The 15122-nt window shown below is 31.5% G+C and overlaps 1 protein-coding gene and 1 long non-coding RNA gene across 2 annotated transcripts; one reads left to right on the top strand and one right to left on the bottom strand.

The window, feature by feature from the left end:
- Positions 1-223: 223 nt before the first annotated feature.
- LOC132287189 (uncharacterized) lies at positions 224-2373 on the bottom strand. The gene is made up of 3 exons (XR_009472943.1): positions 2211-2373; positions 2056-2130; positions 224-633 (listed from the first exon to the last, which is right to left on the bottom strand). It is a non-coding gene; the product is annotated as an uncharacterized LOC132287189 (long non-coding RNA).
- Positions 2374-3960: 1587 nt separating this feature from the next.
- Positions 3961-5316, top strand: LOC132296310 (F-box/kelch-repeat protein At3g06240-like). The gene has a single exon (XM_059794521.1). The coding sequence runs from the start codon at positions 3961-3963 to the stop codon at positions 5314-5316; it is 1356 nt and encodes a 451-aa protein (XP_059650504.1).
- Positions 5317-15122: the final 9806 nt, after the last annotated feature.

Here is a 15122-nt window from a genome sequence, read left to right as displayed (position 1 = left end):
CGGAGACAAATCCACCGTCCCAAATTCTCATTTGGGTTTGGGACGGAACAACTTTCTGTCCCAAATACATATTCGGGACCTAATGTGCGCCTGTTATTTTATTATTATTTTATTTTATTGGTAATATGTGCGCCTGTTATTTCTGCTATTTCCATTTCTGTGTTTCAACCATCAAAATTATTAAGAAACTGAATTTCATATCAACACAAATAAAGAAGCTAAATTTTAATGACCATTACTTAAAAAAATAATGTACAAATCACATTTACATCAATTGTACTCAAATAAGTACCAAATAACATAGTATCTAGACATCAATATTTGAAATACATTCTTGTAATAATAAAAGATTAATCATCAAAATGTTGGTGGATGAGTTTGAAATGGTGAGTTTGGAGCAAACAGGCGAAGCATCAGTGGCTGCAAATTATTTAAATGGCTGCCAAAGGGTCTATAAAGTTGTTGCTGCTGCAAAACAAGGGTCGATATGCACCGAACTGTGTGGACATGAATTGAGAAGACAACCTTTGATACTCCAACATACTATTCACAATTGCCTTCAGTTCAATGATAAGACTCCCTCGCATCCAAGTTATCGAATGCCTCTAATGATGATTGGGTCACCATATTGTCCTGCATTATCAAACAAATGAATGTATAACCATCAAACAGAATAAGTGAGTGCAAAGCTAAAATCCAGATAACAAGCAATACCAACAGAATAACAATGTAATCAGTATTTGAAAGTGATACACATATGCTTGAATGCCAAAGTCATTAAAATTTAGAATAACAATGTAAGCAGTATTTGAAAGTGATACTTTGGCAATTCTTAATGCAATTCAAAAAGAATTAGTTGATACATGTGCTTTATAGATTTTCCTCCATATTGCATCAGCAAGAGGCTTATATGTTAAACCATGTTCCAAGTCCAAGATCAAACAATGTACGAGTTAGTTAAAAGAACTGTTCTACATAATAAACTACATGCAAATTTGATTGACTATTTTCCTCAATAGTTTGTAAATCAATTGAATGTGATTGTATATCTTAACTCTATTTTATGAATAAAAAAGCTTTTATCTTTGCCAGAATAAAACAGAAACCAAAACTAAAAAAATAAAAGGATTTTTCAAAAATTATAAATTCTCTGATCCAGCCTTGAAGTTGGAAGCAACTTTTCTTATGACTCGAGCTATTTTTCTTATGCATACTTGATGACTAAGACTTTGCCTTCAGACCTGAAAAAGATGAAGATGGGTATAATGACAACATAAATTACTTAAACATATAGAAGTACCATTATCTCATATAGAATTTTCTACAATCATGATTTATTAAAATAAACTCATAAGATCATTTACTCGAATGAAAATAATCAAACCTACTAAAGTGACTAATAGAACACAACTTCAATATTTACAATTGAATTAACACAAGCATGTAGGTCACAGTTTGACCTCAATAAGAGAAGTGAAATCTATTTCTAGAGGTAACATTCAGTACTAATTAATATGAAATCTTGAGCTAGAGAAACGTTCCCTGTAATTTGGGTGGCTTTATTTAGCCACTAAGCCCTTAGCCAATAAAACAATAACCTTCCACATCCCAATTTTACTAATTTACAAAGACGTTTGGCATATTTAAAGGAACAGCAAAAACTTAAAATTGATTATTATCCCTCTTTTTTTATATTTTTGTATCCCTGCTGCAATAAAACTAATTTAAAAATAATAAAAATAAAATAAATGACAAAAAAAAAGCATGTAAAACCAAAATATCCCAATTAATTTCTATCCACTCTCTTTTTCCGTATTTCTAATTCATGATATTAGAATTAAAAAAATGATCTGTTTACTGTTTTATTCATTGTCACTAGATTAATCAATTATCAATCAGTTAAGTTAGGAGAAATTGAAGGTTGCGATGGTAGGAAATCAAACATTTAAGCTTTAAATGGGCGTTCAAATTAAACACACAAAATTGAAGACAAAAACACACAGAGACATACAAATACATATATACACAAATCCTTTCAATGCTTGGAAAGATTACCTTCAGAAGGTTGGAGAACCGATCTATGCCGCCCTCTGTATTTTCTATCTAAACAAAACCTTTCTCTTTTTTTCACTGTAATTTGGGTGTGTATCAAAGCATCAGGAAAAAAAAAAAAAAAAGAGTTAAGGAGCTAGAGTTCAGAAAATAGAAACCTGTTTTGCTGGTCGTTAGGAGTTCAGAATTACTGTATCGACACCAGATGTCATTGCAGAATCAGTGAGGGAAGGATCTTCTGTGGTGCCGTTTGTTGTTCGGGTTACAAAGAGAGAACAGAAAGGTCCTCTAGGGTTTGAGATAGGGAAGAGAGAGATTATGAGGGGGCTAGAGAGATGGGGTAAGGATTTTAATTATGGGGTGACACGTAATGCTTTTATCCTCCCAAAAACCCATTTTGTGAAATTTCCTCTTAAATTTTCCCACCATAAGGTTGGCGGGCTTATTTTTGGGTTAATTGGGACCATAGGCCTCAACCGTCCCAAAAAACTCTAGCTTTTGAGACAGTCTTTAAAATGTCCCTAATTATCCGTCCCTAGTATCCAAAATTCTTGTAGTGATGTAATCCTTGTTTGGTCGAGATCTGGATCTTATATATATATATATATATATATATATATATATATATATATATATATGGATTATTTGTTATATAATTTCCTTATTAGTAAAAAAGAGGATTTAGAAGAAAAAATACATAGTCTACATAAAGAGCCATACAAAATCCATATTTAACAACAACAATAATATATATATATATATATATATATATATATATATATATATATATTATTTGAACCAAAATAATATATGTAAAAATTAAACAGTACTAAATATTTCAGAATATTTTTCATATTTTGAAAGCATGCAGTCAAGTTTTCAAAATGTTCACGGCATAATAATAGTAAATTCAGATGATAAAAATATATATATCACATTACCTATCTCTGCACTGCAGTATTTGTTTGGAGACTCGTCGAAAGAGAAATGTTGAAGATCGAAAATGTGATGGAAATTAAAAACGCATTTGTTTGTGATAAAGTCAAAAGTGTGAAAGAATATCTTGTATTTTTGGGGAAAGTGGGAAAGAATATAATATTTTGAGAAAGTGGAAACAAAATATCATATGTTTTGGAAAGATTATATTCCTTTTTTTTTTTTTTTTTTTTAATATAATACCGTAAATGGTCATTTGGTTATATATATATATATATATATATATATATAGTATATATATGTACAATGTCAACTTTTAGTAGAGACAATTATACAAATATAAAAATCTTTCCATATAAAATTAAAAAAAAATAAAAATTCAGTGGGGGCAGCTACCCCCACTTGTCCCTATGTGGCTATGCCACTGGATGAGGTAGGCCGGGTTCTTCTAAAGGGTTTAATAATGATATTAACATATCAAACGTTGGATCAAAAAAAAAAAAAAAATTAATAAAGAGATCAGATTTAATATGAACTTTTAAAAAAAAAACTACAAAAATTGTATAATATTTATTCCGGGTTTCGGGTTGGGCTCAACACCAAACCGAACTCAACCCAAAATAGGGCTCGAGCTGGAATTTTTCAGCCCGAGTTCAACCCGAATTCAGTTGCTAACAAGCCCAGCCGAAAATTCTCTGGCTAGTTTCGGATTGAACCCACCCAACTTGTACCCTAAGTTAAAATTGTTTATAAACAACTTATTATTCCACAGGAACTCTTGTGTTCTAGGTGTTGCGGAAGTGGCCAATGATTATTCCACAAGAACTTCATAGGTCTACTTTTCACAACTCATATAAGAAGCAGAGAGATCTCAATTGCATTCACTATGAAAGACGAAACGGTTTTAAATATATATCTATCATCTCTTTTCTAAATTGAAGATTAACTGAGAGTTAGTTATCACTACAAGTTATGGCTTGGCTTCGCCGCTTCTTGCTTCGGCTTCACTACTTCTGTTTGGGAGAAGAAAAAGACAGCATCAAAGGAGAAGAAGAAAGTAACAGACAAAGCAATGAAGAAAGTATCAGAGAAGAAAAAGAAGAAAGCAGACAAAGCAATGAAGAAAGCATCAGAGGAGAAGAAGAAAGTAAGAGAGAGGAAAAAGAAGAAAGTATACAAAGCAATGAAGAAAGTGTTAGAGAAGAAAAAGAAAGCATCAAAGAAAGCAGACAAAGCAATAAGTTGAAGGCCAAAGAGATTACAACAACATTAATGCCTTACATTCCTCACCAACTCCTTGTTGAAATATTATTAAAATTGCCCATGAATTCTCTGATACGATTCAAGTGTGTTTCCAAATCATGGCTTTCTTTGATCTCCCACTCCTACTTCACTAGAACTCACCTCAATCAATCAAAATCAATCACAAAACGAATACTCATAGTCAATTTCTGTCCGAGTAGCGTCGTTTACACTGTAGACCTCGGATCAACACACAATGAAGTCATTGTGGCAGAAAATATTGATAATATTATTTTTGACATTATGCCTCATCATCATCATCCCCATATCATTGGTAGTTGCAATGGATTGGTATGCATAGGGTTTCTTTACGGTTCATCATATGTAATATTCAATCCCTATACAAAGGAGTCCAAGCGAATACCATATTGCAATTTACTTCCTTGTTGCCCTTCCCTCGTATGTGGATTTGGATATGACCGTTTGTCTGATGATTACAAACTGGTGAAATTAGGTAAACAGAGCGTCTATATATATTCACTAAGAGCTGGTTCTTGGAAAAAGGTTCAAGACTATGTCGAAAACAGTTTTTATGTTGAATACAGTTGTTATTCCACTCGCGGGATGCTGCTGAATGGAGCCATTCATTGGTTTTGTTTGGATATAAATTCAAATAGGAAATCAAAGATTGCTGCTTTTGATTTGGTGGGTGAGAAACTCTCAGAAATTCCATTGCCTAGTTTCTTCACCAATGTTCATAAAATGTGCAGAATAGGGGTATTTGGAGGATGTCTTTGTGTAAAAGTACCGTATAGTGATGAATTTTGGGTAATGAAGGAATATAGAGTGGAGCAATCTTGGACTAAAGTTCATGTGGAATTTCCACTTTCACGTTATGCAAAGTCATTGGCTTTCTTAAATAATGATGAAACTCTTATCACGACACTCCTCACAAATTTAGTTTTATACAACACAAGAGAAAGATCATATAGGAATTTTGTACTGCCTAGTCTCCCACATGACTCCATTTGTGAGGTAGTAGTGTATGCGGAGAGCCTTGTATCACCTGTCAATTCTTTTTGCTAATTCCGTGGATGGTTTTTGTCATTATTCTAGTTTCAAATATTTATAATATTTTTAGTTTTATATTAAAGATTCAGGTTTGTTAATATTCCTCTCTTTTGTTTTTCTTAATATCCTTTTATGTATAATAAAAAGGAGTCTAAAAATAAAAAATTTAGTTTTATATTAAGATTCACTTTATGCAAAGGCATTGGATTTGTTAAATAATGATGAAACACTTATGAAGACGTTCGGCTTCAATTTAGTTTTATACAACACAAGTGAGAGATCATATAAGGATCTTGTACCGCATGGCCTCTCAGATGAGTTAGTTTGTGATGGAGTAGTGTTTGCGGAGAGCCTTGTATCACCTGCCAATTCTTTTTGCTAATTCCGTGGAGCAAATGATAGTTTTTGTCATTCTAGTTTCAAATATTTTTAGTTTTATATTAAGATTCATGTTCCTTAAAATTCTCTCTCTCTCTCTCTCTCTCTTTTTTTTTTTTTTTTTTTTCCTTAATATCCTTTTATGTATGATAAAAAGGAGTCTAAAATAAAAAATAAGGTGCATTGATTTGCTCTACTTCTGCTTGGTGGTGTTTATATTGTCATTCAATTTTGTAACATGTTTTATAATGAGTTTCCTCTTTATCCTATTAATTTAGAACACTATTTACTAGGTTGTATTTAACAAAAACTTCCTTTGGTATTCATCAACACCAAGATAAGTACTCTTCCGAAATTTCAATTGTTTTTTCCGCTGCTAACAAGCATCCGAAATTGTCATATACTCCAAGAAGAAAAACATTAACTCGTTTTGAGAACCATGGGTGGCTAACTAAAAGTGGATGTGCTAATGTGCAAGTTTCTAATCTAACAAGTTATATATGAACCAAAAAAGGATTGTTTGATAGTTTATAACTTTTATGTAAGATTATAATTAAAATAAAATAAAATATAGATTATTTATAGTATCATTAATTATGGATTCATGGTATTCACCTAACTTTGTCTCTTTCAACACTTTTTTTCTTTTCTTTTTTTTTTAATTCCAAAGCACGTTTAATGCTACACATCTCGCATATAAGTAAAAAAATATTAATGTCCTTTATTTTAATACATATTATATATATTTTTTCTTTTATGCTTTTGTGTTTTCTATTTTAGCAAACCAAACGAATTGTCAATTGAAGGAAAAGCAAAGAACCAACTATTACACTAGTAGGTTTATCTTTATCTCTATTTTTTTATTCTACTATTATTTTTTTTATTTATTATTTATATATATATATGTATATATATATATTTTCTCCTACACTCTCTATATTTTTCAATTACTCTATATTTGTTAGGTATATCTTTCAAATTTAACCTTAAGCAGAAAATACCAAATCAAAATAAAATTATAAAAAGCTTTAGGAATTATGTAAAAGAGGATTCTTGTTGTTAAGAGAGAGGATATTCATTAATGGTAAAAATTGTGGTTTTTAGTTTTAATTATTTAACGATTTAATAGGAGTTCTTATTCAGAAGAAAGAGATTACTTATGGTAAAAAAATTGTAACTTCTAATTTTAATTATTTAAAAATTTAATAAAAAAAGGTCTTCAAAACGAATATATATACTGATATAATTGAATTGAAGCTATTAAGTTATGTAAGGGTTTGGATGCCAGAATAGTAAGTTTTGCTATTTTTCCCCTTCAAAAATGCTACATTTCACTAATTTTTATTTGTGATTTCATCTTGAATTAGGTGGCTACTTATTTGGCTGCCTTGTGTGTTTTAAAAGTAATTTTTTTTTATATAGAAAATAACTTAATACAGGGAAAAGGGAGAAAAAAATAGAAAAATTAACAATTATTGAATTCAAACCCTCATGTAACTTTATAACTTGAATTCAATTATGCCAATATATATCTTCGGTTTGGGAGACCCTTTCTATTAAATATTCAAATAATTAAAACTAGAAATTACAATTTTTTACGTTCACTTAAAGCTTTTTATGATTATATTATATATATATATAACAAAAAAATATTGGCAGAGAAAAGCACATTCAAGATAGAGAGAGAAATCTAGTGAGAGAGAAATCTAGTGCAATTGTTCGTTCCTTTTTTTTTTTTTTTTCCTTCCATTGACAATTTGTTTAGTTTACTAAAATAGGACATAAAAAACATAAAAGAATAAAGTGTAATATATATTAAAATAGAGGTGATCAATGTCTTTTTAGTTATCGCCACATAGATTCAAGAGCAAATCTCAAATTTTAATTCCTTTTTTCTCTCTTTCCTATATTAATTTATTTTCTATATTAAAAAAATTACTTTTAAAGCACACAAAACATCTAAATAAGTTGACAAATAAGAGCCACCTAATTGAAGATAAAATCATAAATCAAAATTAGTGAAGTATAGTATTTTCCTTATTTTTATAAAGTACAAACCTATAATAATTGAATTTTAGTTTAGGAAACAAAATATTACAGAAAATCAACTATTGAGTTCTTTCCAAATTTTTATAATAAGAACTTTTTTGACCATGCCATCTGTCTTGAAACTTAGAATGATTAATATGTCTTTTATTAGAAATTATAAATTATTGCAGTAACATCATATTAGATTACACACATTTGGGTTTTTTTTTTCTCATTATATGATAGATTTTATTTTATGTCAAGTTTATATCGCTATATACAAATTTATTTATTTATAGGTTATTAAAATTAGGGATGACCTGAGAAATTCAAAAAACCAGTGAAATTCGTGCAGTATAGTGTGGGTTGAGATACAATGGATTTCTCGAGACTTGGGTTAGAACCAAGGGTTTAGCGTGGGCTTACCTCTTGGCCCGCCCAACCTGCTCAAGTCCCACTCCAACTTAATATTTAGGGTTAATTTCATTGACACCCCCTTCAAGTTTCACCAAATATCATATTGAAATACCTTTCGAAAATTACTATCACTCACGTTGTAAATTTTTGGTTCTTTTTTCACTCACACCCCAAAAATTACTTTTCAGTGTTGTTAGAACACTTCTTTTTTTTTTTTTTTTTTTTTTTTTTTTCACATAAAATGATATTATTACCCTTTTGACTTTGTTTTGACTTATAAAATGATTGATTAATGTGTAAAATGGGCTTAACTATCCCATAGAACCATGACTTTTATAAAAAGATTGATTAGGTGACCAAAATACCCATCACTCTACCAAAACTACCCAAGCATCTCTTTTCACCACCACCAACTCCATTATTCTTCATTGATGAAGCTTGAAAAAAAAAAAGTAATGTGATTCTCATCTTGCCCTTTTGCACAACAAAAAATGGGTCACATTTAACCACCACATTCCCCATCACCACCATGGCCACACCAGCCACACAAATATATACACACAATCACACACATATATCACTAGACCACTGAAGAACATAAATTTAAATATAGAATATAAAAATGGAATGAGTATGCAGAATTTAAAAATATATACATATAAAACATATAGAACTCAAAAGAGGTAAATGGGTATGCATAATTTTTGAGACTTTGGAAGGGAAGATGGGTGTGCAAGAGGTGGGAGATGAAAGGAGAGAAAATTTTAGAGAGAGAAATAAATGGGGGCAATTTTGTCTGTTAAGTTTGTTGATATTTTGAATTAAAATTTAGGGGTAAATTTATCTTTTTGCATGTTCTTAACGGTGTCAATAACGGAAAAGTAAAATTGGACTTGAGTGATAGTAATTTTCAAAAGGTGTTTTGATGAGCGCTGAAAAGTGCGTATTTAAACTCCTTAAACTCGAGTATTCTAGGACTTTTATCTATCTTACTTTTCCATTTTAGACTAATTTCATGTTATTACCCTTTTTAGGTGCTTATCTCTAAAATAAGTCAATTCGGCCAAATTAGAACATAAAAGAAGCAATCTCAAGCCGAATGGAAAAAATGAGCAAAGTGAAAACAAAGTGGTGGAAATCAGCAATCTTCGATCGATGAGGAATACTTTCGATCGATCTCACATTAATCGATCCAGCCTCATTAAGATGGATCAAAACCCTAGTCCTTATCCTCAAAGAATTTTCATTTTCGATCGATCCAACTTCCTTCAGATTGATCGAACTTTCTTAATTTTATCCCTACCTATCACTTTTGTCTTTTTCTCCAAATATCCCAAAATATCTCAGAGATTTATCGTATTCCAAAAAGGCGTCGCCAATGATTGATCGATCTGGCCTTAATTCGATGGATCTGGCCACAGTTCGATCGATCTCATCTGAATTCGATCGATCGAATCTCTTCAAGTTCGAAATAAAACAGAGTCCAGCTCATTAAAAGAGGGCTTGTGGTGCAATCATTGGAAGGGACCCTTGTGTACGAGACCTAACCATTAAGTGTGACACTTGAGCTACCTATATAAAGATTTTGAGTCATTTTTACATTATAACTTAGATATTTCAATATAGAATCATATCTCACATATCTTGGAGAAGAGGCTAGAGCTTAGAAAGACATACACTATTTTGGGAGTTCTTCCATTCTTCTAGGATTTCTATCAAGAAGAAGAGCATTCCTACCATGGAGATGGCCCTTGAGGGTTGAATGACTACATCAATGAGTGGTTAAACATCTTTTTGGGGCTAGAGTTAGCCCTAAGCATGCCTTCTAGACCTTGATGTTTTGTATTTTGAAGGGATTTGTGTTGTAATCTTGTCTTGACACTTGATTTATATATGAATCTTGTTCTTACAATGATTTGTATGATTAATACTTCCAATTGATTATTTCATTCTATCCATATGTTTATGTATGTTAGAGTAGATGGTAATGTGTTTATCTCTTGGTTTTGTGATATTAATGCATATGTATGTGTATTGATATTATGAATCTAGAGATTGTAAAGGCATAGTGTTTAAATAGAATACTCTTATGATTTGTTTGATGGTTCATACTCATTTCTTGATGGATTGTGTCTCTTCCTTAGTCTAATTAGTTTAATTTTCATGTACTTAGCTTAGAAGTAGTGTAGTTGCTTTACTTTCTTAGATGTGAGGACAATCCATGCATGTTATTTGATGTTCCATACTTATGAATACAAGTAGTATACTACCTTGCTAGTGTGTTGATTGTGAGCTTAAATGAAGTATTAATGGCTTAGTTTGATATATTGTGCTATTCACTAGGTTGTCTAGACAATGTATACTTAATTAGTCAATCTATACTTGTTGATTCAATCAATCACACCTCTTTGTATTGCAACACATATTTCCCCTCCTTCATTACACATTGAGTGTCTAGAATGGTGATGTTTAATGGTGACCTCTAGATCCCAAGACCTCTCTCTTTTGTTTTCTACCCCTTTTATTTACGTCAATTGCTTAGTATTGAATTCATTTACATTGTAGTTTAATTAACCAAACAAATAATCTTTTAATCACTTGACCTACTAATCCGACCTTGTTTCCATATTAACATAGCCCCCAATCTCTTGGGGCGATCCCTACTCACCCTAGTTATATTAGTAATTAGAGGTAGTAGTGACACTTCAAAAATTTAAACTTGGCCACACTTTTATTGCAACTTGTTGGTGACAATACCATGTTTCAATGTGATATTTGGCCAAACCTGAGGGAGTGCCAGTTAAATTAATCCTAATTTCAAAAGATTATTATATAATTCATCCTCTACCACACTGTCCACACCACATTCTATTGTCCCACGATCCCACATTACTTGGTTAAATGTAGGATCATTGGACAAATTACACACATATAGAACGTTTAGTCTTTATTATATTGACCTCTCTTGAGATTTGAATCATTTGACATGTGTGCTCAATAACATCCTGTCATTAATAAAAAAAAAAAAACTAAATTACCTCTTTTTTTTGTGTTAAAAACCTCAAAAATCTTATATATTGACATAAAATGATAAAGATATTATAAAATGCCATTGAAGTACAAAGTATTAATTTTCATACCAATTTCATTTTATTAAATTTTACAAAAATAAATTTATTTTATTTTTTGTTTTTAGTCAATGTTTGATCAGGTTTCTTTTCTTTTGTGACAACAAGAAGAGAAATACAAGATAGGGTAATATAAGTAGTGTTTATAAGATGGAAAAAATAAAAGAGTAATAAGTCTTTTGATTTGGCATATTTTTTTTTATTAAATTAGATAAGAATATAATGTTAAATAATAAAAATCAAATGCTCTATACCTGTGTAATTTATCCAAAACTCAAAAGGAATGAATATAATTTACTCTTAAATGTTTCCCTCCCCTGTATCTCTGATTCTCTATAGCAAGCTTGTTCTTGTGGGCCTAATCACTCCATACGCCCCACCCCCTTGTACATTTTTTACAATTAATTAATATATATATATATATATATATTTGCTTTTCCTTTTATATTTAGTTCCCGCAATTATTTTGTAAAAATGTATTTGCCAATTAATAACAACCAATCATGTGTCCCCATATAATTTGTATAAACCTGTTTAATATAGGATTGATTAGTTAATGGAATGAGAAAAAGAGGGACGAGAAAGAAAATATGCTGATGAGGCTGTGTAAAAAAGTTGTGTAAAATACACAACAATTTTACACATAGGGAGGTGAAAAAAAATATGTTGATGTAACTATTTAAAAAAGTTGTGCAAAATACACAATAATTTCACACATTACGACTACCACATAAGTAAAATACATTTGAGAAATCTTCTATATAGTCATTAGAAAAAAAGGCAAAGGCTCTATTCGGTAGGAAGGAAGAAAGAAAGAGGAGTGGAAAGAAAATAGGAGGGAATAAACAAAATTCATTCGTTCGGTAGGAAGGAGACACGGAGGGAAAGGATAATAAGATGGATCTCTTATCCCTCCTCCTTTTTAAATTTTCATCTGCCCAAATTTGGACGAAAGACAGGAGAGAAAATAAGTGGAACTATTATAAAATTATTAAATTACAATATTATCCTTTCTAAATATTAAAAATTAAACCCTACACATCTCATCTCACGCAAAAAAACCCTATCAAGGTATGATTCATGTGTTATATATATATATATATATATATATATATATTAGGTCATGTAATCCTTATTTGGTCGAGATCTGGATCTTATATATATATATATGGATTGTTTGTTATATAATTTCCTTATTAGTAAAAAAGAGGATTTAGATGAAAAAATACATAGTCTACATAAAGAACCATACAAGATCCATATTTAGAACGAAAAAAAAAAATGCTTTATGTAGACTGTGTATTTTTTTAGAACATATTTAGAACGAAAAATAAAAAAAAAAAACTCCATGTTCACACCTAGTTGGAAAAACAGTAGTTATTTCACTAGTATTGTCATATATTGTAAGACTGCAACTAGTGGTGCAAATAATTTTGAGTGTTCAGATCTCATGTTGTAATGCAAGTTAAATACAACACAAATGGCTGAAAATAAGAATTTTAGTTTGACATGACTCTACTGGGATAATATTTATTAACGAAGAGCAAACAATAAATTAGAGTGAAATTGATGGTATGAGTACTAAAGATGATGGCTATTTACCGGGAAAAAAATAATGAAGGGTATAATGGTAAAAATAATTTTAAATTTTCTCTTCCCTTCTCTCGCAACGAACAAAGGAATTTGATAGGTTCTTTTCTTCTTTTCCATCCAACCGAACAAAACGAGGGAAGTCCATAATCTCTTCCCTAGGGATGTCTCATCCTTCCCTTCTTCTCTCCCTTCCATCCAATTTACTTCCTTCCTAACGAATGGAGCCAAAGGCACAAAGATTTAGGTCCCCAAAGCGAGTTCGCCGCCAACTGTAGCGGCACCATCCGCTAAAATTTGTCCCCTTTTAATGCATTTACCCCGTTGAACCCCCTATTCTGGTCTGGTCCAGTATGAAATGAACTTATAATCTATAATCTGATGATCGAGTTAATTCCATGATTATAAGTTCATAACCCTAGTCCATTCTCATTTTGGGCGGAACAGATCTACTAATTCTTTGATTCCAGTTAGTAAGAGGGATTTTGAACTAAGAAATAGACCCTAAAAGCTAAAAAAAGGGTATCTTGAGCAATTGCAATAATCGGGGCACACTTGCCTACCCTTGAAATTTCCATTTACCCCTTGCTGAGGTTTAGTGCTTTAGGTGATGGAGATGGTCTCCCCTTAGACGGAGAACGGAGGTGCTGGACTAGAAAATAAGAGGGAGCTTGTCTAATAGGAAATTCCAGTTCAGTGCTTGGTCAGGTTTATTCCCTCATTCTCAGATCAATGGATAGCTAAAGGCCTGTTCAGTGCTATTTATTGAAGTGAATCATGCAGTGCTTGATGAACTTATGGAATTGTAACTTTAATTATACAAACTATATTCAGTGACTTTAAGATAGAAGTAGAATCAATGAAAACCTCCATTCGGATGGGTAGGAAAAGCTTTTCAATGATATAAGGACCATCACCAATGTTTTTCCATGATCCTATGCCAAGTATATTTTTCTTAGTCCTTGTATACCATTCCCGACTACATGTAATGGGATCACGGATCCAATGATAAATAATTCTAATCACATTGTATTGATTTGATCTTTGGGTTTAACTTTGATGCAGCTACCGTTTATTTATTTATTTATTTTTTGATCACAAGAGGAGTCGAACCTTAGACCTGATACTTCCTGAGACTCTAGGGCCAAATGAATTACTATTACGAGGGAGAGCTTGCACATTGGATCCGAATGAAAAAATGAATAAGTATAACTGAATGGGTATGTAACACTGCACAATAGCTTAGAATTTTGAGTAAATGGGCAAGCATCCTGCCCAGAGGGCTTTCGGGTCTTCATCTGAGTAGGCAGGGTGGCCCGAGCCGTAATAAGGGCGCTGCGAGTTCAGGTGGGAGAGAATGTTACAAGGAGGCTTCCTGTCCCACATCGGAACCGGATGAAAAAATGAATAGATATAAATGAATGGATATGCATCATTAGACAATAGCTTAAACTTTTGGATAAATAGACAATCCCCCACCCATTACACTTATCCACTTGAACTCACACTTATCCACTTGTGCACCCATTGAGTTGACATTGTATCTTCTACTGTTTATATCAATGGATTTTCTTGCTTGTATTAGTGGTGCCTTTTTATTTATTTATTTATTTTTTTAAAAAAACTCTTGACATATCACAATATCATGACAATCTCAAACAATTTGATTGAATTTTAATGCACCCAAAGCAAGGGGGGCTAACAACCTACCAATTGGAAGACAACAGAGTTGAATTAAAACTATACAAAGATTTTCACACTTCAAAAGATACTAAATAGTACAAGAGTTGAAGCATAAAAAACAGAAAAGTAGATGGAATACCTGAAACAATTGTTGCAATGACCGAATCAAAATACCTAAAAGCTATAAAGACTTGCATAATAATTTGGCGCCAAGGGACAATATTGATTTTATTTTTTTTCCCCCACAACCATGCCAACTTGGAAGGTCTTTGTCATGCAAAATACATTTACGCAATCAAGTAAGATAAGCATCAAAAAGATATTAGTAGTTTTATCTTCTTGGTTTAGTTCTCAATGTACTTTATTCACCTAAAAAATTTAAAGAAGTGAACTCAACAAAAAGCTATATATTATCTTGTGGCCTACTCAGCCAAGCACTCAATAAATTTCCCATAACAGAAAGGAAAAAAAAAAAAAAAACACGTACCCAGAACCTCCATCATCTAGCAACACCATACTTGCTAACTCCTCAACCTCCAAATATAGCTCTGAATTATATTAACTAGTTATTTCAGCACCTCTGCCACCAATGCTTCT

This window comes from Cornus florida, unplaced genomic scaffold, assembly GCF_030987335.1.
Source record: "Cornus florida cultivar Cherokee Brave unplaced genomic scaffold, ASM3098733v1 CherokeeBrave_3.0.0_Hap2_Chr02, whole genome shotgun sequence".
Classification (NCBI taxonomy): Eukaryota; Viridiplantae; Streptophyta; class Magnoliopsida; order Cornales; family Cornaceae; genus Cornus; species Cornus florida.
Note: the sequence above shows the minus strand (reverse complement) of the source record. Positions and strands in the feature narration are given on the sequence as shown.

Bases quoted from the DNA above. Each gene is read 5' to 3' on its own strand.
- LOC132296310 (XM_059794521.1), top strand. From the start codon at position 3,961: ATGGCTTGGCTTCGCCGCTTCTTGCTTCGGCTTCACTACTTCTGTTTG.